The following is a 26,695-nucleotide window of genomic DNA, read 5'->3' as shown; positions in this document are numbered from 1 at the left end:
TCACAGATTTAATAGCCACGTCCACTGGGGATCCCACAATAAGCATGACTACCTTGACAACGACACCAGATTTATCTAGCACAAATTCAACAAGTGATTCCATAGCTAGCCCAAACAATGCTACCTCTACTGCTACTGTTGGTAAGACCACATTCTCTACTTCCAATAGAGGCTTTAAGCATGAGGAACTTCTAGTTATAGCCATAAATAAATATTAGCACACTTAATTTGAAGAATTTTGTCTTGAAAAAATAGGTCATTATTATTTATCTACGGCTTAATTCAGATATGTGTCTATTAATGTTTACTCTCACATGCTTATTTTGGTAGCAATAGCAAATAGAATGTACACAGTGCAATACATGGTATGCTTAGTGTGTACAACTGTACAGCTTCAGGTGCCACTGATTCTGGTTAAGATTTGATTTTTAAAACTTTATGCAATCATCCTTTTTGTGATTTTGTGTTTGTGGCCAACAACAGTAGCAACAAGCATTCCATCTGGGAATACAACTATACCATTCCCAAACAATGCCACAATTCCACCTTTATCAACTCAAGGCAACGTGACAAGCTCTGTACCAGTAAATGCTACTGTGAGTACATCAGGAAATATCACAACTTCACCTGCACTTGTAACTACAGCAGCCAACACCGCAAGTCCACTTGTACCTACACCAGGGAATGTTACAAATCATCCTGTAACTGCACCAGGCAAAACCACAACTACTCCTTTACCTGATCCAGGCAACACCACAACTACTACTTTACCTGATCCAGGCAACACCGCAACTACTACTTTACCTGATCCAGGCAACACCACAACTACTACTTTACCTGATCCAGGCAACACCACAACTACTACTTTACCTGATCCAGGCAACACCACAACTACTACTTTACCTGATCCAGGCAACACCACAACTACTACTTTACCTGATCCAGGCAACACCATAACTACTCCTTTACCTGATCCAGGCAACACCTCAACTACTACTTTACCTGATCCCGGCAACACCACAACTACTACTTTACCTGATCCAGGCAACACCACAACTACTACTTTACCTGATCCAGGCAACACCACAACTATTACTTTACCTGATCCAGGCAATACCACAACTACTACTTTACCTGATCCAGGCAACACCACAACTACTCCTTTACCTGATCCAGGCAACACCACAACTACTCCTTTACCTGATCCAGGCAACACCACAACTACTACTTTACCTGATCCAGGCAACACCACAACTCTACCCCAAACTACAAAAGCCAATGACACTACTCCTCCCATTAGCACACCAGGCAACAGCACAGCTTCACCAATTACAACACCAAGCAATGTCACAATTACAGCACAAACTACATCAGGTAATGCTACGACAGCAAACCACTACACCAGTACACCACCGACCACTACAGCAGAAAATGCTACCACAACACCCCTAACTACTCCAGGGAACAATGCAACAATAAATGTTAACACTCCACCCATGACTACACCAGAGAATAATGCAACAGTAAATACTAACACACCACCCCTAACTACTCCAGGGAACAATGCAACAATAAATGTTACCACTCCACCCATGACTACACCAGAGAATAATGCAACAGTAAATACTAACACACCACCCCTAACTACTCCAGGGAACAATGCAACAATAAACATTACCGCTACACCCATGACTACACCAGGAAACAATGCAAACTTTACCACTCCACCCATGACTACACCAGGTAACAATGCAACAGTAAACATTACCTCACCACCCATGAGTACACCAGGGAACAATGCAACAGTAAACATTACCACTCCACCCATGACAACACCAGGGAACAATGCAACAGTAAACTTTACCACACCATCCATGACTACAGCAGGGAATAATGCAACAGTAAACTTTACCACTCCACCCATGACTACACCAGGTAACAATGCAACAGTAAACATTACCACTCCACCCATGACTACACCAGGTAACAATGCAACAGTAAACTTTACCACTCCACCCATGACTACACCAGGTAACAATGCAACAGTAAACATTACCACTCCACCCATGACTACACCAGGTAACAATGCAACAGTAAACATTACTAATCCACCCATGACTACACCAGGGAACGATGCAAACTTTACCACTCCACCCATGACTACACCAGGGAACAATGCAACAGTAAACTTTACCACTCCACCCATGACTACACCAGGGAATAATGCAACAGTAAACTTTACCACTCCACCCACGACTACACCAGGGAACAATGCAACAGTAAACTTTACCACACCACCCATGACTACACCAGGGAACAATGCAACAATAAACTTTACCACTGCACCCATGACTACACCAGGGAACAATGCAACAATAAACTTTACCACTGCACCCATGACTACACCAGGGAACAATTCAACAGTAAACTTTACCACTCCACTCATGACTACACCAGGGAATAATGCAACAGTAAACTTTACCACTCCACCCATGACTACACCAGGGAACAATGCAACAGTAAACTTTACCACTCCATTCATGACTACACCAGGGAATAATGCAACAGTAAACTTTACCACACCACCCATGACTACACCAGGAAACAATGCAACAGTAAACTTTACCACACCATCCATGACTACACCAGGGAATAATGCAACAGTAAACTTTACCACTGCACCCATGACTACACCAGGGAACAATGCAACAGTAAACTTTACCACACCATCCATGACTACACCAGGGAATAATGCAACAGTAAACTTTACCACTCCACCCATGACTACACCAGGGAACAATGCAACAGTAAACTTTACCACACCATCCATGACTACACCAGGGAATAATGCAACAGTAAACTTTACCACTCCACCCATGACTACACCAGGGAACAATGCAACAGTAAACTTTACCACTCCATTAATGACTACACCAGGGAATAATGCAACAGTAAACTTTACCACACCACCCATGACTACACCAGGAAACAATGCAACAGTAAACTTTACCACACCATCCATGACTACACCAGGGAATAATGCAACAGTAAACTTTACCACTGCACCCATGACTACACCAGGGAACAATGCAACAGTAAACTTTACCACACCATCCATGACTACACCAGGGAATAATGCAACAGTAAACTTTTCCACTCCACCCATGACTACACCAGGGAACAATGCAACAGTAAACTTTACCACACCATCCATGACTACACCAGGGAATAATGCAACAGTAAACTTTACCACTCCACCCATGACTACACCAGGAAACAATGCAACAGTAAACTTTACCACACCATCCATGGCTACACCAGGGAATAATGCAACAGTAAACTTTACCACTGCACCCATGACTACACCAGGGAACAATGCAACAGTAAACTTTACCACTCCATTCATGACTACACCAGGGAATAATGCAACAGAAAATGCTACCACACCACCCATGACCACACCAGTAAATGCTACTACACCACCCACAAATACACCAGGGAACAATGCAACAGAAAACATTACCACACCACCCACAACTACACCAGGGAATAATGCAACAGCAAACACTACCACACCACCCATGACTACGCCAGTAAAAGCTACCACACCACCCATAATCACACCGGGAAACACTACAACGGGGAATGCTACCACACCACCTCAATCTACAACAGGAAATGCTAACACACCACCCATTACCAACTCAACGACTGGACCCATCTTACCTACTACTAACCCAACTAACACCATAACCCCACCAGGTGTGTTTGTATGAATGTGTTGTGTGATTGTGGATTGCAGTGTAATGTTGCATGATTTGTAAATCTTCACAAATGCCTAATACTTTCTCCCATTCTTCTTTGTCCCACTCCTTTCGTTCTTTTAGCTACCTGTCCTTCAGTGCCCTGCCCACCACTCAGTGTCTGTGAGAACTCCACCTGTCAGTGTCTAACCGGAACTATTTCTTTAAATAATGCCTGTATGGAAAGTAAGTATCTGTCTGATGCCAAGCCTCTGTCAATCATCTTTCTTACCATGGGACATTACAGAAAGTCTTATCTGTCTTTTCATTTGTATAATAAGACTCATGTGTTCATAGTGATAATTAAGAACAATCTCTAGTGAAAACAACAAGACAGACAGTGCAAGCAATTTAACACACCCACTCTCTCTTATTCCCAGTTAAATCCTTCCCTAGTTCACTAAGGGTGAACCGAACATTTGTAAGTGAAATGAATGATCCCCAATCACATGTATTCCGGGAATTTGCTAAGGAGATCATTGAGGCGGTACGTCACAACTTACATTACAATCTGGTGTTTTAACATTTCAATTATTACTTGCAAAGATATATTTCTACACACTGAAACTGCAGTTTATGAAGTCTGGCTGTATAACTAATAAGTTAGAAGGCATGGACTAAAATTATTAATCTAATAACTCTACAAACTAAATATATGAATACAAATTTGGATAGAGTTAATACATTTGATCATAAATGTAGTGTACTTTGATGTTATGCATCATATATATACAAAGTTCTGAGTCATGAAACGTCTCGGTTACGTATGTAACCCTCGTTCCCTGAGGAGGGAACGGAGACGTACGTTAGTGACTAACGAATGGGGGTTTCGCTTAGAAGCCAATCATCTTCGAGTATTCAACAGCGCCCAATGGCAGTGCCAATGCCATGGGCATGCCGAATTTGCATGCGTAACTCCGCCCCACCTCGTGGGTATATAAGGAAGTACGCTGGCAACATCGCATTATGTTACTGCTGCAGGAGCCAAGACTGAACTCCGCGTTCCAGGCAGCACAGCTGACGTGGCAAAGGAAACGTACGTCTCCGTTCCCTCCTCAGGGAACGAGGGTTACATACGTAACCGAGACGTTCCCTTTCGTTCAGTCACTACGACGTACGTTAGTGACTAACGAATGGGGGTTCCAATACAACAACGCCACTCAGCTGTCATCCAGTGCCCTGCGTAAGTGTGAGTACCCTGTCGTAAGACTAGTACGGACGAAGGACTCCCACTTATCACAGGATTACCAAGGTACACTGGGAAGCATATCCCAGTGAGGGAATGCCAAGATGCCTACCCGTGGGGAGGACTTAGAGAATACACATATGACCCGCTAAGGGCTGCATATGGAAGATCTCTAGGGTAACAGCCGAAGGTGGATTTTTAACCCTAGGGGCGGCAGGGACTTGCCAAGGGAAAGACACCTGCTCGCTGAGGAGGCTTACGGTGGAAATACTTGTGTGGGGGTCGCCGGAGGGGAACCATGCACACGGAGCACCTGGCCGGACATGAGGGTCTGGGCTCGAAAGGGCAGACTGAACTGATGTCGGCGTAAGCAGTGCTGGAGGAGCTCAGGGCTCTCGGGGAGCTCACCTGAGGGAAAATATCGCACGTATCCAGTCCTTGGAGTGGAATGGCGAGCAAGCGAAGACACCTGAGCCTGGCCCATTACCGGCCACCCGTAGGGGCGAGTACATAGTCGGACACTGGCTCCACTCGGAGATTGTAGAATCTGGCGAATGTGTTGGGTGTCGCCCAGCCTGCAGCTCTGCAGATGTCTGTTAGCGAGGCGCCATGCGCTAGAGCCCAAGAGGAGGCCACACTCCGGGTGGAGTGTGCCCTCACCCCAAGGGGACATGGTCGACTATCCAGTGAGACAACCTCTGCTTTGAGAGAGCACTTCCCTTCCGCTCTCCACCATAACAGACAAAGAGCTGGTCTGAGGTCCTGAAACACTGCGTGGCCCGGACTCAAGGCACGCTTCGTCAACCGAAAATGCTTGCAGGTCCCCGACCCTCTTAAGCGAGGCCAATGCGGTCAGCAGAGCCGTCTTCATAGACAAGAACTTAATCTCAGCCGACCGCAAAGGCTCAAAGGGAGGCCTCTGCAGAGCACTTAAGACTACTGAGAGGTCCCAAGAGGGAACGAGAGGAGAGCGAGGAGGATTCAGTCTCCTCGCCCCCCTCAGGAACCTGATGATCAGGTCGTGCTGACTTACCTTTTTGTCTCCCAGGAGATCGTGGTAGGCAGATATTGCGGCCACATACACTTTAAGGGTGGAGGGAGACAGCCTTCGCTCCACCCCCTCCTGGAGAAACGATAGCACGGACCCGATCGGGCATTTCCAGGGGTCTTCTTGGCGGGAAGAACACCATGTGACGAAGAGGTTCCACTTCAACGCATAGAGACGTCGCGTAGACTCAGCTCTAGCGGAAGTGATGGTAGCGACCACCGCAGGTGGAAGGCTACTCAAACCTGCCGCGTCCCGTCCAGAAGCCACACGTGGAGCTTCCAGAGCGCTGGACGCGGGTGCCAAAAGGTGCCCCGTCTCTGAGTGAGGAGGTCCGGTCTCAGAGGAATAGGCCAGGGAGGGGCTGTCGCAAGGAGTAAAAGTTCTGGGAACCAGGTCTGGCCGTGCCAATACGGGGCGACCAACATGACCTGCTCCTTGTCCTCCCTGATCTTGCACAGTACCCATGCAAGAAGGCTCACTGGGGGAAACGCATACTTGCGTAGCCCTGACGGCCAGCTGTGCGCCAGTGCATCTGTGCCAAGGGTGCCCTTGGTCAGGGAATAGTACAGGGAGCAATGGGAAGAGTCCTGGGAGGCAAACAGATCTACCTGTGCGTCGCCGAACCGTTCCCATATCAGCTGGACCGTCTGGGGGTGGAGTCTCCACTCTCCGGGGAGAGGCTGAAACCGTGAGAGCTCGTCGGCTGCACAGTTCAGGTCTCCGGGGATGTGGACAGCACGAAGGGACTTCAGGTGCTTCTGACTCCACAAAACGAGATGGCGGGCGAGTTGAGACATACGGCGGGAGCGTAGACCGCCCTGGTGGTTGATGTACGCTACTACGGCCGTGTTGTCTGTCCTGACTAGTACATGTTGACCCCTCAGCAACGCTCGGAAGCGGTGCAGGGCGAACCGTACTGCCAGTAACTCGAGGCAATTGACATGCAGAAGGCGCTGGGGTCCTATCCAGGAGCCCGCGGCTGCTTGTCCATTGCACATGGCACCCCAGCCCGTGGATGATGCATCTGTTGTCACAACAATATGCCTGGAAACTCGTTCTAAGGACACTCCGGTCCGTAGAAAGCTGAGGTTCGACCACGGGGTGAGCGTCTGTAAGCAGGCCCGAGTCACTTGTACCCGGAGCGTGCCAGACCGCCATGCCCATCTCGGGACTTGATCGCGTAGCCAGTGCTGAAGCGGTCTCATATGAAGCAATCCGAGCGGCGTCACCGCGGCTGCAGATGCCATATGCCCCAGGAGCCTCTGAAAATGTTTCAGTGGAACCGCATTCTTGCCCTCGATTTGCCGAAGGGAAGTCAGCAGAGACTGCGCGCGCTCGCTCGAAAGCTGCGCGCACATGGCGACCGAGTCGATATCCATACCGACAAAAAAGAGATCCTCTGCGCGGGGCAAAGTTTGCTCTTCTCCCAGTTGACCCGAAGGCCCAGACGGGCTAGGTGATGGAGCACCAAATCTCTGTGTCCGCAAACCTGCTCTCGAGAGTGACCCAGTATGAGCCAGTCGTCGAGGTAATTCAGGATGCGAACCCCGTGCTGCCGAAGGGGCGCAAGGGCTGCCTCGGCAATCTTCGTAAAGACGCGAGGGGACAGAGATAGCCCGAATGGTAGAACTGCGTACTGATATGCCCGCCCCTCGAAAGCAAACCGTAGGAACGGTCTGTGTCGAGGTAGAATGGAGACATGGAAGTAGGCGTCCTTCAGGTCGATCGCTGCAAACCAATCGTCTGGACGAACGCATTCGAAAAGGCGTTTCGCTGTCAACATCTTGAACGGAAACCGGTGAAGGTAACGGTTCAAGACGCGCAGGTCCAGGATTGGTCGTAGCCCACCGGTCTTTTTGGGTACAATGAAGTACGGGCTGTAAAACCCGTAATTCATCTCGGCTGGAGGGACAGGTTCGATCGCACCCTTCGCCAGTAGGGTGGCAATCTCCGCTCGCATGACGGGGGCGTTGGCCCCGATCATAGTGGAACGGACTCCCCGGAAGCAGGGAGGAACCTGCGCGAACTGAATCGCGTAGCCGCGCCTGACGGTCCGCGCGACCCAGCGGGACAGCCCTGGAAGCTGAAGCCAGACATCCAGAAACTGCACCAGCGGGGTCATACGGAGTACAGACGTACCCGGTGTGGGCTTGCAACGATGCAGCGTCACCGGCCCGGACATGGGAGGCTGAGGGGCGTCCCGGTGCGGGGGCACGGTTGACTGCTGCGTCCTGACAGAGGAGACCAGGGAAGGACGCACGTTCCACTGGGGTCTGCTCTGCCAGGAGGCTGGCGACAGAGTGGGATGCGAGTGGCGGGACCCGTGGGTGGCGCGCACTGTCATCACCGGACTCTGTGGGCTCAGGGATGGGAGTGTTAATTCTTTCTTTGACCAACATAGGGTGCTGCTGACCCGGGGGCCAGCAGCAGAACAAAGGATTCTCCCCCGGCCCTCCACCGGGGGAAGGAGTGGTCCTGCTACCATCTCCTTGAAAGAATTTCCCATCCCTGAGCCGTCCGTCTCAGGAGCGCCACTTGGCCTGGCGTTTAGCGGGGCGCGGGGCGGCCTGAGGGGACTTGGACGCCTTCCTACGGCTTCCTCCACGACCCGGCCCGGGTGAAGGCTGCTGCTTGGACCGGGTGGGAGGGGCGGGAGCCTTAGGAGGGCGTCCTCGGCGTGGAGCAGACTGAGGCGACTGTGCCGGCGGCTGGGTGGAGGCAGCAGCTGGCCGCCGGGGCAGTACGTGTTTGATAGCCTCAGTCTGCTTCTGGGCGATTGAGAACTGTTGGGCAAAGTCCTCAACCGCCCGCCGAAGAGGCCGGCCTGGGATATGGGGGCATCGAGGAACCGGGTCCGCTCGGTGTCCTGCATATCGGCCAGGTTCAGCCACAGGTGACGCTCCTGGACCACATTTGTGGACATCACTTGACCCAGGGAGCGTGCGGTCACCTTCGTCGCCCGGAGAGCGAGGTCGGTGGCGGCACGCAGCTCATTTAAGAGCCCCGGATCAACTCCACCCTCGTGCATGTCCTTGAGGATCCTGGCCTGGTAGACCTGAAGGATCGCCATGGCATGCAACGAAGCGGCAGCCTGCCCCGCGGCTCTGTGCGATTTCGCCACCAAGGTTGATGTGAATCGACAGGCTTTGGAGGGGTGCTTAGGATCACCACGCCAGGTTGAAGCGCTCTGAGGACACAGTTGCATCGCAACAGAACGTTCAACTGGAGGGACCCCAGTGTACCCTTTAGCTGCCGCCCCATCGAGGACGGAGAAGGCGGAGGAAGTCACCGAACGGTCACGGGAAGACAACGGGGACTTCCAGGACCGCGCGAGTTCCTCATGAAGCTCGGGAAAGAAAGGTATTGGGGGCGGGGACTGACGGTTGTCAGCGCGCGCTCCCAAAAACCAATCGTCGAGCCTTGAGCGTTCGGGACAGGGCGGAGGGTTCCACTCTATCCCTAAGCTCGCGGCTGCCCGAGACAACATGGCTGTCAGCTCTGGGTCCGACTCGGGCAATGCTGGCGCGCCCGAAGGCGGCAGCACAGCCGAGTCATCATCCTCAGACGACTCGAGCCCACCTTGTGATGCGTTGACCGACATCGCATCTTCCTCCGGAGCGCCAAACGAGATGCGCGGGGGGGCAGGAGCCGGCCCCGCGATCTGCGTCTGAACACTCGCGGGTTGCAGTGTGCAAGACGGGGGTGTGGCCCGAGGCATGAGCGTCGGGGCTTTGTTCCACACCGTAACCGTCAGGTCACCCTGACCACCAGCCGAAGTACTGGGCCTCTGGGACTCTGAGTAGATCGGGGTGTGGTAGAGGGGACTCTCACTTCAGTACGAAGGTCATGGAGTCTTGACCGCAACACCGCGATGGTCATGTTCCCGCAGTGGGAACATGACTCATCCACAAACGCTGCCTGGGCATGTTGAAAGCCCAAACATACCAGGCAGTGTTTGTGCCCATCAGAGGGAGATAACGACCGGCCACACCCAGAAGTACACGGACGAGACATCCTGAAAAGGACGCGTCACGTGTAAGCTCTTTTAGGAGAGGAAGCTTCGCAGAGAACGCCGAAGCACCCAGGGACCACACACCAGCTGTCTAGCGGACCACTGCGCAGATCAGCAGGCAGGCAGTATGATGATCACTGGAACGCGCCGTAACACCAACGCCTCTGGAAAGCTGTTCGTCTCGAAAAGCTGTCGAAGACTCAGATCAGGCTTGAAGGAGTGAAGAGATCCTCTTGGCTCCAAAGCAGAAACATAATGCGATGTTGCCAGCGTACTTCCTTATATACCCACGAGGTGGGGCGGAGTTACGCATGCAAATTCCGCATGCCCATGGCATTGGCACTGCCATTGGGCGCTGTTGAATACTCGAAGATGATTGGCTTCTAAGCGAAACCCCCATTCGTTAGTCACTAACGTACGTCGTAGTGACTGAACGAAAGGGAACTCTAGATGGCGCAGGCTGATAGGTCCTTAACTCAAATTGTTAGTGATCACATCGTTATCTACATTGGTTTCTGTGTTACTGATTGGTTGCTGTGGCATCAGCAGCCAATGAGCTTGCTGCTTAACATTCAAATACTTAGGCTTTCAGAAAGCTTCCACCTTCCCCTGCTCCACCTGTATAGATCTGCTACGTGGGTTTTTTCATGTATGTTACAGTATATGTGCAGCAGCATGTCTTGCATGCTCACAGCAATGTCTGTGAATGTATTGGCAGTAGCAAGTCTCGGTACTGCTCTGCAGCAGTAGTAGCGGCGCAGCAGATCTATTCCGCCAAGACCAAATACATTAACATTGCCATATCCATTACCACGCCAAACACTCAGAGGGTTGTCATGATAGAAATTATTTTTGAAATGCAGAATTAGGAATGTACCATTATATATGCAGTAATGCATTAATAACTAAATATATTGCATCAATTCAGTTAATTTCTTATAGAATGTATCTTTTTTTTTTTTAGCTATATTCTCTATATAATAATAATACAAAAAAATGCTATATATTGCGTTGACATAACAGACTGTTATAGTTAATAGTCATGCCATTAATTGACCTTGGGACTGGCAAAGTAAATACTTTAAAAAAAAATCCATATCCTGGATCCTGGAGTCTAAACCAATACTCTTTCTTCCCTTTCACCATAGGTAAATGAAGTTATGCGTATCCAGCCAGACTACATTAACAGCACAGTCCTTAGGTTGACGTAAGTGGCCCTTCCAAACAGTTCTTAGCCATAGCTCTTACACATTTGTATCATATTTGCCAGTTACTAATCTCTGTGTAAATGTTTCCAGGCCTGGCAGTGTAGTGGCTTCAGTAAACAGTTATTATCTGCCCAATTCTCCAGTCACCCAGGAATTAGTTGTATCGGCCGTTGAAACTGCTATAAAAACTGCAACTGTGGACTGTGGAATTACAAACTGTGGCATTCTTGCTAATGCTCAATACACTTGTGAGTATCTTGAAAATGTTGCCATGATTGTGGCCATGTTTTGTAATTGTGATATTGAGCATGAAATACTTTTGAGAAGCTGACATGACCACTATACCACACATGCTACCATTTACAACTAATGAATTATTGCAACAACAAAAAAAATCATGAAAAAAATCATTATGCTCATTATTTTATAATTATTAATCATGTAGCTTATGTATGTTTTATAGTATTCATATTAAATAAGAAATACATTAATTTAAATTAGACTATGAAATATTTATACTTTAAAAAGACATATTTGCATGGCAGGACCATATAAAAAAAATTCAAAAAAACCTAAAGAACTTTAGACACACGCTTTCTTTTATACATCTCTCTAGACAATACCCACTACTATACTCTTTCTCTCTCATTGTCTTTCTGTTATTAGTAAGAAATCTGTGCGAGCAAAATCCTGCTCCTTGTGATGTTGACACTACAGCTTGTGAGGCCAAAAATGGGATCGCTCACTGTACCTGCAAACCTGGCCACGTACCCAGCCCTTACCAGACCAAAAGCTGTGGAGGTGAGTGTGTCTCTTTAGGACTCCCTTTGTGTTTGTAGAGGGGGAAAAAACAACAACAACAACAAAAACACATGGGCTACCATATGTGTTTTGTGTGCATATCATAATCGTTGGTGGCCTCTGAGTTTGACGTGGATTTATCCATGGTAACAGATAAATTAATCCTGGTCAGGGTTCAGAATGTATAGTACAATTATCAAAAATAATAAAGAAATGCCAAAACACAAAACCAACTATTTACTTTATAATCTTTTCACAGTTTGCCAAAGTGGCTACAAAGCACAGGGAAATGAATGTGTTCCGTGAGTACCATTTCATTTCTTTGTTCTTAATACACACTCTCTTACTGTAATGCAATCATCTCCTAAACAACAATGGGCATTTTTTAATAGAGCTGTTCATTCATTCACCAACTGGTAAGGCCTTAAAATAGCGGTTTTCATTTAAGTAAAACATACCTTAAACGTGATGGTTCAGAAATACTAATTGCCTTCCTTGTTATAAACTGGCAACTTAAGCTCTATTCGAGGGTTGAGTGCATGTGTACCGGTATTTGTAATAGAAACTACTGCCCCCTTGTGTCATGGCAATATTGCAACAGTCCCAACATTTATTTTCTTTCTTTTTTTAACAGATGTTCATTTGGCTATTCTGGTTTCAACTGTGATGACAGTAAGATATTATTATTACAGAATTAAAGTCTTTTTAATTCACACCATTCATTACATGGATCTGGTTGTTTATTTGACTTATTTTTACTTTGCTAAATTATTGATTTTGCGTGTATGTTTGTGTCTAATGACCTCTTTCTCTCTACGTAGCCTCTTTGTTGGCTCTAGTGGTGGTGGCATGTGTGTTAGGGGGACTTCTGCTCATTGTGATTCTGGCTGTTCTCATTTACATCTGTGTGAATCATAGGTGAGTGTTTATAAGAGGTCAGATCAGGTAGGCATGCATTAGAATCTCTCTTCTGTGTCTTTTATGCTTGGGTATGGATGTACATTTCTCACTTGTTGACAATTTGTGTGTGTGTTACTTATGTTGCAGCAGGAAGAAGTCAAACGACAATCATCACAGCAGCCCGTATCTTGCTGAGGATTTCCAGGCCACATGGCCCGCTCAGGATATCAGCCACCTTCCTCGTGTCACTCTCACATCTACTTCCAGCAATGATGCCTTAGGCAACAATCTGGAGATGGTTGAAGGGGCGGGCAAAAAAAGCAAGAGTAATGGATTGGTGAGTAGTCAAAACTTCACAAATAAGTGGTAAACCTGTTAAACATACTGGTTCACAGAGAAGTTACACTGATCTTTAACTTACAGTGGGTTTTGTACTGATTCAAAGACAAGCTTATGTGTGGCATTTTTTAATTAAATAATAAATCGTTATACAATAAAATAAATTTTTATTTTAATAATTTGATATGTTTACACCACCGTTCAAATGTTTGGGGTCAGGTTTCCACAGAAATATTACTTATCATGTGACACTGAAGATTAGATTAATGATGCTGAGAATTCAGCTTTGACATCACATGAATAAAATACAGTTTAAACTAAATATTAAAATAGAAAACAGATTTATTTATTTTTATTGTAAAACAGTATTACTTTTTACTGCATTTTTGATCAAAGAAATGCAGCCTTGGAGAGCAGAAGAGACTTCTTTCAAAAAACAAAAAAAAATCTTACTGACCCCACATTTAGGGTTGTGCATTTTTATATATATTATTCTTATATATTATTTTGATATACATTTTTATATTTCTTATTACTGTACTCTTTTTAATAATTGTAGAAATTAACCCACTGTAAGTTAAGAGTTCCCTCAAATTCTTCCATTAACCCTGCATGTAATCTTATACTAACATTACATTTTGTGTCATCAGCTGCATGATAGACACATCACACCACTAACCAATACTAAATATATTGTTCAATCAGAACCAAGTACATTTTCAAATCTTTACTCTTTACTCTGCCAATCTGAACTTCACTAACATACTATTAATTTTAAATGTTAAAAATTGAACTATCTAAGTATTACTTGACTGAATGACTGAAGTCCATTATGAGCAGATGCAGTCCTAACCAGGCCACACATAAAGAGGCTTTGTGACTTTGCAGTTAGTGTGAAGCAAAGGAAAGTTAACAGTAGTATATCACTTGGGAAACTGGGCTATCCCTCAGTAGATTTCATCATTTTAATGTTTGAAATCAGAATATTATCATAGTAGATGTGTACGTTTTATTATCGGTTAGCTCATAAACAAACCTCTTTGTGTGTGTTTGTGCACGTATTTGTGGTCGCTGTGTTGTGTATGTGGTATCCCGAATATGGGCTTGATTCTTCCTCACTCCAAACATTATGACCGTAGAAGATTAGAGGAAAGGTAAGTTACCGATTCAGCGATGAAAAAATTGGGCTGTTAAAGTGTGTAATGGTGCGTCGTCAGGGACTGTAAAAGGCGACGACGGTCCACTTGTACATATATAAATTCACAACATGAACATACATCCTGTATAGTTCTGCCTTAAAGTTAAAACAGCAGTCACGTTATTGAAATGCTTAATTTGACAGCTGTAGGAATGGAAGTCATGCCTGACAGTGTTTGTTTACTCTACATGCAACATTAGCTGGACCAGACTGGGAAAAAAATGTGCATGTGATTTGAGCTTAGAGGCACAATATGTAAGTTATTTAGATTAAAATATCAAAAAATCACTAACAATGTTATATATATATTATGAATATATATATATATATTATATTATATATATTATATATATATTATATATATATTATATTATATATATATACATATACATATATATATATATGTATATATATATATATATATATATATATATATATATATATATATATATATATATATATATATATATATATATATATATATATATATACATATACATATATATATATATATATATATATATATATATATACATATGTATATATATATATATATATATATATGTATATATATATATATATATATATATATATATTTTTTTTTAATCCAGAGAAATCAGCAATTTCAACCAGGACACAAACAGTGTCCGTTCGTCGCCTGTCATTAGTGCGTTTCCATTACAGATTTGCACAAAACTTTTGCGATATTTTCGAAATAAAAAATAAAAAACTATTTCGAAATGACGGCATTTCCATTAACCGATGTTATGTGACTAAAACTTTTTTTCCCCTCTCGTGATAAGTAATTCCAAAATTATGTGACGTATGTTGGTAGGTTTATGTATATCCCAGCCACCGCACTAGCCATTATTTTTAATGGAAGGAGACGTATGCGTGTTATTCAAGCATTAATGGCAAGGAAAGCCCCTTATACTTGAGTGGCCACGTATGTGTTTGTGTGTGTTTCTCCCTCATATCTGCTTCAAGGTCTTGATAAATTGTGGCATTTCTTTGTTTATAATCCGGTATTCCTGTAATTCTATTGTCTTTTATGAGTTTAATAAAGAACTCTGTCTTGTCTTCTGTCCAAACACACAGCATCATCTGTAATCTGTAAATGATCGACCTTTACGTACACCAGGTGACCTGTAAATGCAAAATTTTCATGGGCGTAATTTCAATTCACAATTTCAATTTGCGCAATTTGAAGGGTAATGAAAATGCGGCTTTTGACGCCATACCCATGTTTCCCTCATTTTCCAGTCTTTCGTAGAAACCATGGAACCACCAAAGACACTTTAGTATATTATGTGCTTTATTAGACAGGTGAGCAACTGTTTGTTGTACCATGTCTCAGAGACAATTTTGTCAAGTGGCTAACATAGCATAATCAGAGAGAGCTTTCTCCATTATATGCATGTCATTTAGCAACACGAGTCATCCGGTTTTTATTTATATGATATTCTAATATCGATCTAGATTACAGCAAAGTGCGACAAGTCTCTCATACCAGTCACCGAGCGAACACAATGAGCAACGTGTATTTAGCATGATTATTTTTATGTTAACCATGTAACAGCGCTGCGTTACCCCACATACAGAACGCAATGAAAAAAGCGGAAGCGGCTGACTGCAGTGCATAATAAAAGCTACATTGGCCTCAAAACCGGTGTGTATCACAGGTGTCTTTCATTAGCATTCGCTCCAGCGGCCTCGTTAATACATTAGCTCATCCATGAACATGATTTCTGCCGGAATCCATTGGATTCCTATCCATCGGCTGTGGAGGTGAAGAGTCAGGACAACTCCCATGATTCTACCCTCATTAACAGCGTCATCAAGCTACGCCGTTTTGAATAACCAACCTCTAGCAGCAAAAATGACATATTGTGCCTTTAAGGAGTACAACATATGATAAGATAGTTGTCAGATATTATTACTGATTTGAAATGCACTACCGTTCAAACTTTGGGGTCATTTTTTTTATTATTTAAAGAAATTAATGTTTATTCAGCAAGAACACATTCAATTGGCATCAGTTTTCTAATGTCTAAATTTCTAATGTTACATAGATTAAGCAGCACAAATGTTTTTAAAATTATTAAGAAGAAATGTTTCTTGGGAAATCAGCTTATTATTATGTTTTTTGAAGGATCATAGATTCATTGACTTAGAAAACATTTTCTTTAAATTGTAATAATATTTCACAATATTACTGTTTTTATTGCTTTTTTTATTAAATAAATGTAGCCTTGGTGGGCAGAAGAGACTTCGGTAGCACTTTATTTTACAGTCCTGTTCCCCATGCACATACTATGTACTTATTATAGTAATTGCAATATCTGAATACTAACCCTAAACCTACCCCTAAACCTAACCTTAACCTTAAATATAGTTACCTTATATTACCCAGCACTTTCTTAGATAAGTACACTATAAGTGCACGCACTGTAAAATAAAGTGCAACCGAGACTTCTTTCAAAAACGTTTAAAGAAAATACAGAGCCCAAACTTTTGAACAGTAGTGTATGCTATTGAAATGTAAGCTGAAATAGCTGAAAGTAGTTCTCTTACGAGAGGTTCTCTCGTATTGCGTAAGTTCCTTACGCTACGGGAAAGTATTCTTTCTTCGAGATTTCTGAAAAACCCAAAATTATCCTTAATTTTGTAACATTGTCAACGCAGTGCGGCAGCCTGGCAGACCATAGCAGGCTATTCCAGCGTGCTATTGGCTGCTCTGCTGGCAACTGCAGCAGCCTATCGGTGAGCCCGCGTGACGTGGCGACCAATGAGGGCGCTTCGCGCCCACCTGGCTTCATTTGCCTACAGGTGGGGCGTGGCCACGTGTATATAAGCAGGGCTCACGGGCTGCATATTCGATTTTCTTTTCTTCAGCGAAGCCCTTCGCATCGCTGGATCTGGAACCCGCCGCCGTGATCGTGCAGACGAGCAAGCAGAGGACAGCGGCTGAAGAAGCCGGCAGCATCGCGCCACCTTCAGCCATCCGTGCCTGCTCTGCTATCCGGCAGCATTATATCCTTTCATTGCACGTGTTCTCGCCGTTGCGTCACACGTTTCATAAAAGAGCACGAGCGTTTTTATCAAAACGCCTCGTTCCACCTGCGGCTCGTGCCACGTGCAGCTCAGCACCAGAGACCGCCATGTGTCTGCGCTCTCTGTCTGGGCCGTGACCACGCCGCCGCCGCACTCCTCGCGGGCGATTGCCCCGAGTGCGAGGAACTCTCTATGTCGACCCTGCGGGCTCGACTCGTGCAGTTTTATGATGACATCACTCCGCTGTTCCCCCCCTCTGTTCAAGCCGCGCCACCGCGCCGCTTATAAGGGATGGTTGAAATGAACGGTCTCGGAGCGAGCCTCCTCCCCCTCTGTTCAAGCCGCGCCGCTTACAAGGGATGGTAGGAATGAACGGTCTCGGAGCGAGCCTCCTCCCCCTCTGTTCAAGCCGCGCCACCGCGCCGCTTGCGAGGGATGGTAGAAATGAACGGTCTCGGAGCGAGCCTCCTCCCCCTCTGTTCAAGCCGCGCCACCGCGCCGCTTGCAAGGGATGGTAGAAATGAACGGTCTCGGAGCGAGCCTCCTCCCCCTCTGTTCAAGCCGCGCCACCGCGCCGCTTGCAAGGGATGGTAGAAATGAACGGTCTCGGAGCGAGCCTCCTCCCCCTCTGTTCAAGCCGCGCCACCGCGCCGCTTGCAAGGGATGGTAGAAATGAACGGTCTCGGAGCGAGCCTCCTCCCCCCTCTGTTCATGCCGCGCTAATGCGCCGCTTACATACAAGGGATGGCAGAAACGGACGGTCCTGCAGCTCTCTTTACGTTACAAGAGAGCTGTTCCACCCTCGCGCACATTTCTCAGTCCCCTCATGAGTTCAGGCGACTGGAATTGTTCATATTGCTGTACACGAGCCTGTTAAGACACGCACGCCAGCGAACAAACGCCGTCATGAGACATGACGCTGACATATGCTCTCCAACGAACCCGCACTCCCCCCTGTTGGACCGCGCAGATTGCGCCGTTCACAAGGAATGAGAGTGCGCACGGTCACGAGCATGTTCTGCGCGCGCGTGCGCGCCGCACTCACCGGAAAATTAACAGAGGGTGTTTTCGTCCCGCTGTGGCCGGACGAACCGCCTTTCTCTAGCATTACTCAGCCCCCTCTCCAGTTCAGGCGGCTGGAAATATTACTATTGCAGTAATGAGCCTGTCTTTTATGCACGCACGACTGCCAACAAGCACGAGGACGTACTGCCGTATGCTCGCGCTAACTGAACGCTATTGTGTCCCTCCCGGTAGCACAGTGGCAAAATCAGCGGCTGAAACGCCGGAGACCCGAGTTCGAGCCCAGCTCTCGCGGCAGATAAAAATGTTTACTGTCCGCTTCCCCGGGCTCGCGGCCAGCTTTTCTTACATACAGAAAGCTAACTTGCACCACGTGGCGCTCGAGTATTTTTGGGCGTCTATACATAAGGAGAGAATAGACGGTTAAGTCCCGCTGCGGCCGGACCACCGTTAAAACTCTGTTTTCCTGTCAGTCCCCACTCCTGTGGCTACTGCAGATGTTTTCCACGCAGCCTACGAGCCGGCGGACTCGCCCTCTCGCCTGTTTCCAACTGAAGCCCCTCCAAAGTCCTCCTAGCAGAAGGGGGAAGTGACGGTTAAGTCCCGCCGTGGCCGGACCACCGTCAAAACTCTTCTTCCTGTCAGCCCCCACTCCTGTGGCTGCTGCAGATGGCTCTCACGCAGCCAACGAGCCGGCAAAACTGCCCTCTCGCCTGTCTACAACCGCCGTTTTACGACGAACCAGAGAAATCACGAAGTTGCTTTTATTTCTGGTTGCACGGCTCACGCCGTATGTGTTTTCAAATGCAGTAAACGTGCCCACTTTTGTGTTCACCCCTGCACCCAAGCACCACAAATCCCGTGTCTCTCACTCACATAAAGCGGCCACCGGCCGCTCGAGTGCTAGAGTTAGGTCACGTGTCCGCTTATTTGCGCCCACGCCTAATCACCACACGCGCTGTCACACAGCCACTCTTAACTGGTCATGTTCCACGCGTAAGAGTTGTGCCCGCTCAAACGCGCTCACACATTTTCGCGAACATTCTGCCCCCGGCGCCATGCGCCGCGCCACACACACCATTTGTTCTCCGCCCAAGGTGGCCGGAACGACGAGTGTAGGGCCACACACAAGCCACTCCCCGCTCGAAGCGGCAGAGATACAGTGTGTAAGGCGGCCAGCCATCGAGAGCGATCGGCTGGCCCACAGCACAGAGAGCGCGCGCACTGCGCCCGCCCCTCCTATACAGGCCGTCAAACCCGCGAAGCGCGGCGTTTTGAGCCCGGAGGCCGTTCTATCCCGTGTGGCACACGCGAGAGCGTGGGGAGCCATTCCAGGTGTATCAGAATGGGTGCTGAAAACAGTGAAGCACGGCTACACTCTGCAGTTCGCTCGCCACCCTCCGCGCTTCTGTGCGCGTACAGAGACGAGAGTGAGCGAGGAAGTAGCACATCTACTTCGAGCAGAAATAGCCACGCTGCTGTGCAAAGGGGCTATAGAACCGGTTCCCCATTCTATGAGCGAGTCAGGCTTTTACAGCCGGTATTTTCTCGTGCCAAAAAGGGATGGGTCGCTCAGACCGATTCTGGATCTGAGGCGTCTGAACAAAGCTCTTATGAGAAGATCGTTCAAGATGCTCACGACCAAGCAGATCCTCGCGCATACTCGCCCGAGAGACTGGCTAATCTCCCTAGATTTGAAAGATGCATATTTTCAAATCAAGATAACGCCACGTCACAGGCCATTCTTACGATTCGCCTTCGACGGCCAGGCTTATCAATACACCGTCCTTCCGTTCGGCCTGTCACTAGCACCCCGTACATTTACGAAGTGCATGGACGCGGCCCTCGCTCCTCTGAGAAGTCGAGGGATGCGAGTGTTGAACTATCTGGACGATTGGCTCATCCTGGCGCAGTCAGAGGCCGAGCTCCTCGCCCACAGGGCAATGCTGCTCAGCCATCCGGACAGCCTGGGGCTCACGGTCAATTGGACCAAGAGCTCATTAGTGCCCACGCAATCAACCTCATTTCTGGGTTTGAATCTGGACACTGTGGCAATGTCAGCCCGCCTGTCACCCCAACGCGCGCGCCAAGTTCAGCGCATGGCTGAGTACTTCCGGCCGGGCAAAATCGCACCTCTCAAGCTCTTTCAGAGGATGCTGGGACGTATGGCCTCAGCTGCAGCTGTGCTCCAGCTGGGCTTAATGCGCATGCGCCCACTGCAATGCTGGCTAAACGCCCGAGTGCCTCACAGAGCCTGGGCGTCCGGAGGCTTCAGGATCAGAGTGACTCAGAGCTGTGTTTCAGCCTAGAGCCCTGGTTAGTAGCCGACTGGTACCAGAGGGGAGTGACGATGGGAGCCATCTCACACCGCAAGGTCATCTCGACGGACGCCTCCACCACGGGTTGGGGCGCCGTTTTCGAGGGCAGATCAGCCTCGGGCCTCTGGTCGAGCGAGGAAAAACTCCTACACATAAACTGTTTGGAGATGATAGCGGTAGAGAACGCGCTCAAGCAGTTTCTCCCGCTTATACGAGGACACCACGTGTTGGTCCGGTCGGACAATACCACAGTGGTGTCCTACGTGAACCGGCAGGGCGGTGTCAGGTCCAGGTGTCTGGGCAATCTGACAGAACGCCTGCTCGTGTGGGCAGACAGCTCGCTGCGCTCGCTGAGAGCTGCGCACGTACCGGGCCACCTCAATGTGGGCCCGGACAAGCTGTCCAGGGGCCTCATTCTCTCAGGAGAATGGTCCCTGCACCCCCAGACAGTCCAGCTGGTATGGCGCCTATTCGATAGAGCGGAGCTCGACCTCTTTGCAACAAAAGAGAACGCCCGCTGCCCGACGTTTCTGTCCAAAAGCGAGGATGCGCTGTCCCAACCTTGGCCCAGCCTCCCGCTGTATGCTTTCCCGCCGATTTCCCTATTGCCCCAGGTCATAGCGAAAATCAGGGAGACGCGCCGCCCGGTGCTCCTTATAGCGCCGCGCTGGGAGAACCAGATTTGGTACCCAGAGCTGGTGAAGCTGTCGCACTCACCCCCCTGGCCAGTTCCGCTGAGAGCAGACCTCCTCTCTCAAGCAGGAGGGTCAGTTTGGCATCCCCATCCAGAGCGATGGTCTCTGCATGTATGGGTGACCAACGGATACCCGTTGACCTGCCCGAAGGGGTTATGAACACGATTTCACACTCTAGAGCCCCCTCGACGAGGCGGTTATATAGTTCTAAGTGGTCGGTGTTCACTGAGTGGTGTGTTTCCAAGGGATTGGACCCACAGCAATGTGGGGTCCAGCGGGTGCTCTCCTTCCTCCAAGAGCTTTTGGAACTGGGCAGGTCCCCTTCCACGCTCAAAGTGTATGTGGCGGCTATAGCAGCGTTCGCTCAGACGACGCTAGGTAGCACGCTAGGAAGGAACGAGCTCATCATCCGTTTCCTCAGAGGAGCCAGACGGATGAATCCCCCGCGGCCCCCTTTGGTTCCTATATGGGATCTGGCCTTGGTCCTAGAGGCCCTGAAGGCTCATCCCTTTGAACCGCTCGAGACTGTGGAACCAAGGTTCCTTTCGCTAAAAACCGCGTTCCTGATAGCTCTGGCTTCAGTGAAACGCGTGGGGGATCTACACACGCTCTCAGTGAGCCCGACGTGTATGGAGTTCGGTCCTAATGACTCTAAGGTCATTCTCAGACCGAGGCATGGTTATGTCCCCAAAGCGATCGGCACTCCCTTCAGGGCGCAGATTATCTCCCTCTCGGCTCTGCCAGCATCCGACGAGGGGGACGGTGGCAATATCCTCTGCCCTGTCAGGGCATTGAGGGTTTATGTCACACGCTCCGCCGCCTTCAGGCGTTCTGAGCAGCTATTTGTTTCGTTTGGAGGGCGCGCTAAAGGTCTCGCCTCCTCGAAACAGACCCTGTCCAGGTGGATAGTGGACGCGATTGCAACTGCATACGCTTCCAAACACCTGCAGTGCCCGCTAGGTGTCAGAGCACACTCCACCAGAGGCATGGCCTCTTCGTGGGCTTGGGCCAGAGGGATTTCCATCCACGATATCTGTATGGCGGCAGGCTGGGCCTCCCCGTCTACGTTCGTGAGATTTTACAATCTGGAAGTTCCTGCCTTACAGGCGAAAGTGTTATCAGTTCAATAGGGCTGTTGGTTATTCCCAGTGATTCTGCGCAGACATAGCTCACATACTGGTAGTAAGTTCGGTACTAGGCTCATGTGAATTTGAAGGAGACCGGCGGTGCCGTTCCCTCATTTACGAGACGAGCTGTTGTGAGTTTGAAGGTGACCGGCGGTGCCGTTACCTCACTCATATAACAAGATATTGTGAATTTGAAGGCGACCGGCGTTGCCGTTCCCTCATTCATGAGACAAGGTGTGGTGAATTTGAAGGAGACCGGCAGGTGCCGTTCCCTCATTCATGGGACAGGGTGTTGTAACCACCTGTTGTAACCACCCGTCAGTTCAAATGAAGTGTCCGTATATGTGGTGGCCCGTTTCCTTTACCGGCCACCCTGCCCGAGCAGTGTTTTTTCCCCGGTTCCCTGGGATACATATGCTGTATGCGAGGCGCGCACGGCGTTGACAATATGTTCCCGTAGCGTAAGGAACTTACGCAATACGAGAGAACCTCTCGTAAGAGAACGATACTCGGTTACTTAACGTAACCTCGGTTCTCTCTAGAAGAGGGAACGAGTATTGCGTTCCTTGCCGTGCGCCCCGCGGGCTTTTACGCTTCAGAACTACGAAAACCGAATATGCAGCCCGTGAGCCCTGCTTATATACACGTGGCCACGCCCCACCTGTAGGCAAATGAAGCCAGGTGGGCTTCGCGCCCTCATTGGTCGCCACGTCACGCGGGCTCACCGATAGGCTGCTGCAGTTGCCAGCAGAGCAGCCAATAGCACGCTGGAATAGCCTGCTATGGTCTGCCAGGCTGCCGCACTGCGTTGACAATGTTACAAAATTAAGGATAATTTTGGGTTTTTCAGAAATCTCGAAGAAAGAATACTTTCCCGTAGCGTAAGGAACTTACGCAATACTCGTTCCCTCTTCTAGAGAGAACCGAGGTTACGTTAAGTAACCGAGTATCGTTTTGTTACGAATATGGCCACCAAGTGAACTGATGCGCCTTAAAGGGACTTTAGTGTTCAAGTTTTTCCAAGTAAAGGAATATTCTGGATTAAATACAATTTGAAGGTTAAAGGGTTAGTCATTAATTACTCTCTCTCATGTCGTTACCAACACGCAAGACCTTCTTCTGAACACAAATGAAGATATTTTTGATGAAATCCGAGAGCTCTCTTACCTCTCCATAGACAGCTATTTAATTAACACTTTCAAGGTCCAGAAATGTAGTAGAACATTGATAATAAGTCCATATAACTCCAGTGGTTCAACCTTAATTTTATGGAGCGACGAGAATACTTTTTGTGCACAACAAACAAACAAAAATAATGACTTTATTTAACAATTTCCTCACACCTGTGTCAGTCTCCTACGTTGTTTTGCTACCTTTCTGGACCTTGAAAGTTTTAATTAAAGGATTAGTTCACTTCAAAATGAAAATTCCCTGATATTTTACTCACCCTCATCTCATCCAAGATGTTCATGTCATTCTTTCTTCAGTCAAAAAGAAATTACTTTTTTTTGAGGAAAACATTCCAGGATTTTTCTTCACATAATGCATTTCTATGGCAACCAACTGTTGAAGGTCCAAATCAATGCAGTTTCGAAGGTCTTCAGACTGCTTCAGAGGCTCGGCGCGATCCCAGGCGAGGAATAGAGTCTTATCTAGCGAAACGAAACGATCAGTTGTTTAAAAAAAGAACGAAAAAAAAAAAGCTTTTTAACCTAAATTGGTCATCTTGCGCTGCTCTGCGACGCGCTAGTGATTGCGCAATCACGTCGAAAACCTCCTGTACCGCCTGTGAAAGGACTAATACAAGCTCCCTTTACCAAAAAACACTTCATCTTCAACTTCAAAATCGTCTGACATAGTTGTTTTACTTTTTTATTTTTGCTAAAGGGCGTTTGTATAAGTCTTCGCATGAGCACTTTGTAAACACGGGGGTGGTAGTTCTGCCTACCACTAGCATGTCGCAGAGCAGCGCAAGATGAGCAATTTAAGTTAATAAGTATATATATATATATATATATATATATATATATATATATATATATATATATATATATATATATATATTTTTTTTTTTTTTTTTTTTTTTTTTTTTTTTCTCAAATGACCGATCGTTTCGCTAGATAAGCCCCTATTCCTCGTCTGAAGCCTCTGAAGCCCTTCGCGCTTTGAAACTGCATTGATTTGGATCTTGAACATTTTGGTTGCAATTGAAAACCATTATGTGAAGAAAAATCCTGGACTGTTTTCCTCAAAAAAACAAAACAAGAAAGACATGAACATCTTGGATGAGATGGGGGTGAGTAAAATATCAGGAAATTTTCATTTTGAAGTGAACTAATCCTTTAAACAGCTGTCTATGGAGGGGACCTGAGAGCTTTTGGATTTCATCAATAATATATTAATTTGTGTTCCAAAGATGAACGAGGGTTTGCGGGTTTGAAACGACATGAGGGTGAGTAAATAATGACAGAATTTAAATATTTGGGTGAACTAACCCTTTAAATTCTGCATCACTAGCATAACTAAAATAATGAATGCAGCACCAACATCAACTATGACTGAAAGGAATATTCCTTTACTTTATTTTTCTTATCTTTATGTCTTCTTTTCACTATGTGAATCAACACTTACCGCCACTATATACATTCTGATTGTGAGGGGAATTGTTGTTACATTCTGGATAAGATCTTGATTTTGATCTGTGTTTGCATGCCATCATAAGCTTTGCATGAATTTTTAAGCAGGTAATTGTGATTTTCCTGCATGCTGGTATTATAAGAGGAGATGGGCTGAGAGAGTAAATGGTTGTGGGTTGTGCTGTTTACCTGTAATGTGGCTAATATGAACTTATTTCTTCTGCAGACGGGCTCGTATGACCTCAGACCAGATGACATGAGGACCTTCAAGGACCCAAACCCCACACGGTACTCTTATCTGGTGGGTCATGAAAACCCCTACTTCCTACAAGGAGAAGAGAAAAGATGAGATGAGATTAAATAAGCAGGGAAAGCCAGTGAAAATTAAGAGGACAAAAAGAGTGCAATAACAACATGAATTATAAAAAGGCCTTGGATCAAAATGTTTCAGGAAAGTTAACGCTGTCAAAACCATACAGCTGATCACAGACTCAAAGTATGCACACAAATGGCATTTGAGAGATACATTGTTTTTAATATTTTACCATTTTTATCTTAAATCCCTTTCACCCAGGATAAAATGCTCACTTCCTATAAGTGCATTGATGATTGGGTTTCTTTTACCACAAGCTTGACTGACGTGTCTTATGTATGTTAATGAGAGATTCATTTCTTACCATGTTTCGTCTGCACAATTTATATCATATTCAGTGTTTTGTTGTCTGTCATGCATGTTACTGTGGTTTTCAACTCAAAATACTTTATTATAAAGGATGCAATTTTGAACCGCATTTTGACACATTATATTTAATTTGTCTTATCTGTGGAAGCAATAAGAGGCAGAATATACACTGTAATCCAGTAGATCTGATTGCATCTATATTCTGATACAGTAATTGCACTTTGTAGGAGAGAGCATGTCATGTGTCTATGATTGTGTGTTTGTGTTTTAAGTTATATGATGCTTCCGATACATTTAGTTATGAATTTTTTGGACATCTTCTCCAAAGCATTCATTTATTTTATGCTAGGACAATGCATGCCACCAGAAATCGATCTCTGTGCCTGACTTTAATGTTATCTTTGGAATAGGAGACTTATGCAATGAAGAGGAGTTTTTAATCATGTTTCCTCTGTAGTTGTGCCAATAATCATATTTATTTAAATCAGAGCATGACGTTGTTGTTTACTCAAACATCTGTTTGCTTCATATATATATACACTTATTTATGTGTCACTGGAATATTTTATATCTGTACATAAGGCTTTTGTAAAATAAAAATGCTGGAAAAAGTGATTTTTCTTGTTCTGTATATTATAAGGAAATAAATTAATATAACAATGGTT

The 26,695-nt window shown here is 46.6% G+C and overlaps 1 protein-coding gene across 1 annotated transcript; it reads left to right on the top strand.

Moving 5' to 3' along the window:
• Positions 1-44: 44 nt before the first annotated feature.
• On the top strand, positions 45-26,695 carry LOC307122707 (uncharacterized protein; the record flags this gene model as incomplete). Its single annotated transcript, XM_079810882.1, has 12 exons — positions 45-141; positions 484-1,374; positions 3,888-3,989; positions 4,184-4,290; positions 11,198-11,256; positions 11,348-11,505; positions 11,924-12,058; positions 12,318-12,360; positions 12,693-12,730; positions 12,880-12,976; positions 13,106-13,295; positions 25,575-26,695. The coding sequence occupies 12 exons, from the start codon at positions 45-47 to the stop codon at positions 25,695-25,697; spliced, it is 2,040 nt and encodes a 679-aa protein (XP_079667008.1). The 3' UTR covers positions 25,698-26,695.

Source organism: Gobio gobio, assembly GCF_949357685.1.
Source record: "Gobio gobio genome assembly, chromosome: 1".
In the NCBI taxonomy this organism is placed as follows: Eukaryota; Metazoa; Chordata; class Actinopteri; order Cypriniformes; family Gobionidae; genus Gobio; species Gobio gobio.
This window is presented reverse-complemented; position numbering and strand designations above follow the sequence as displayed.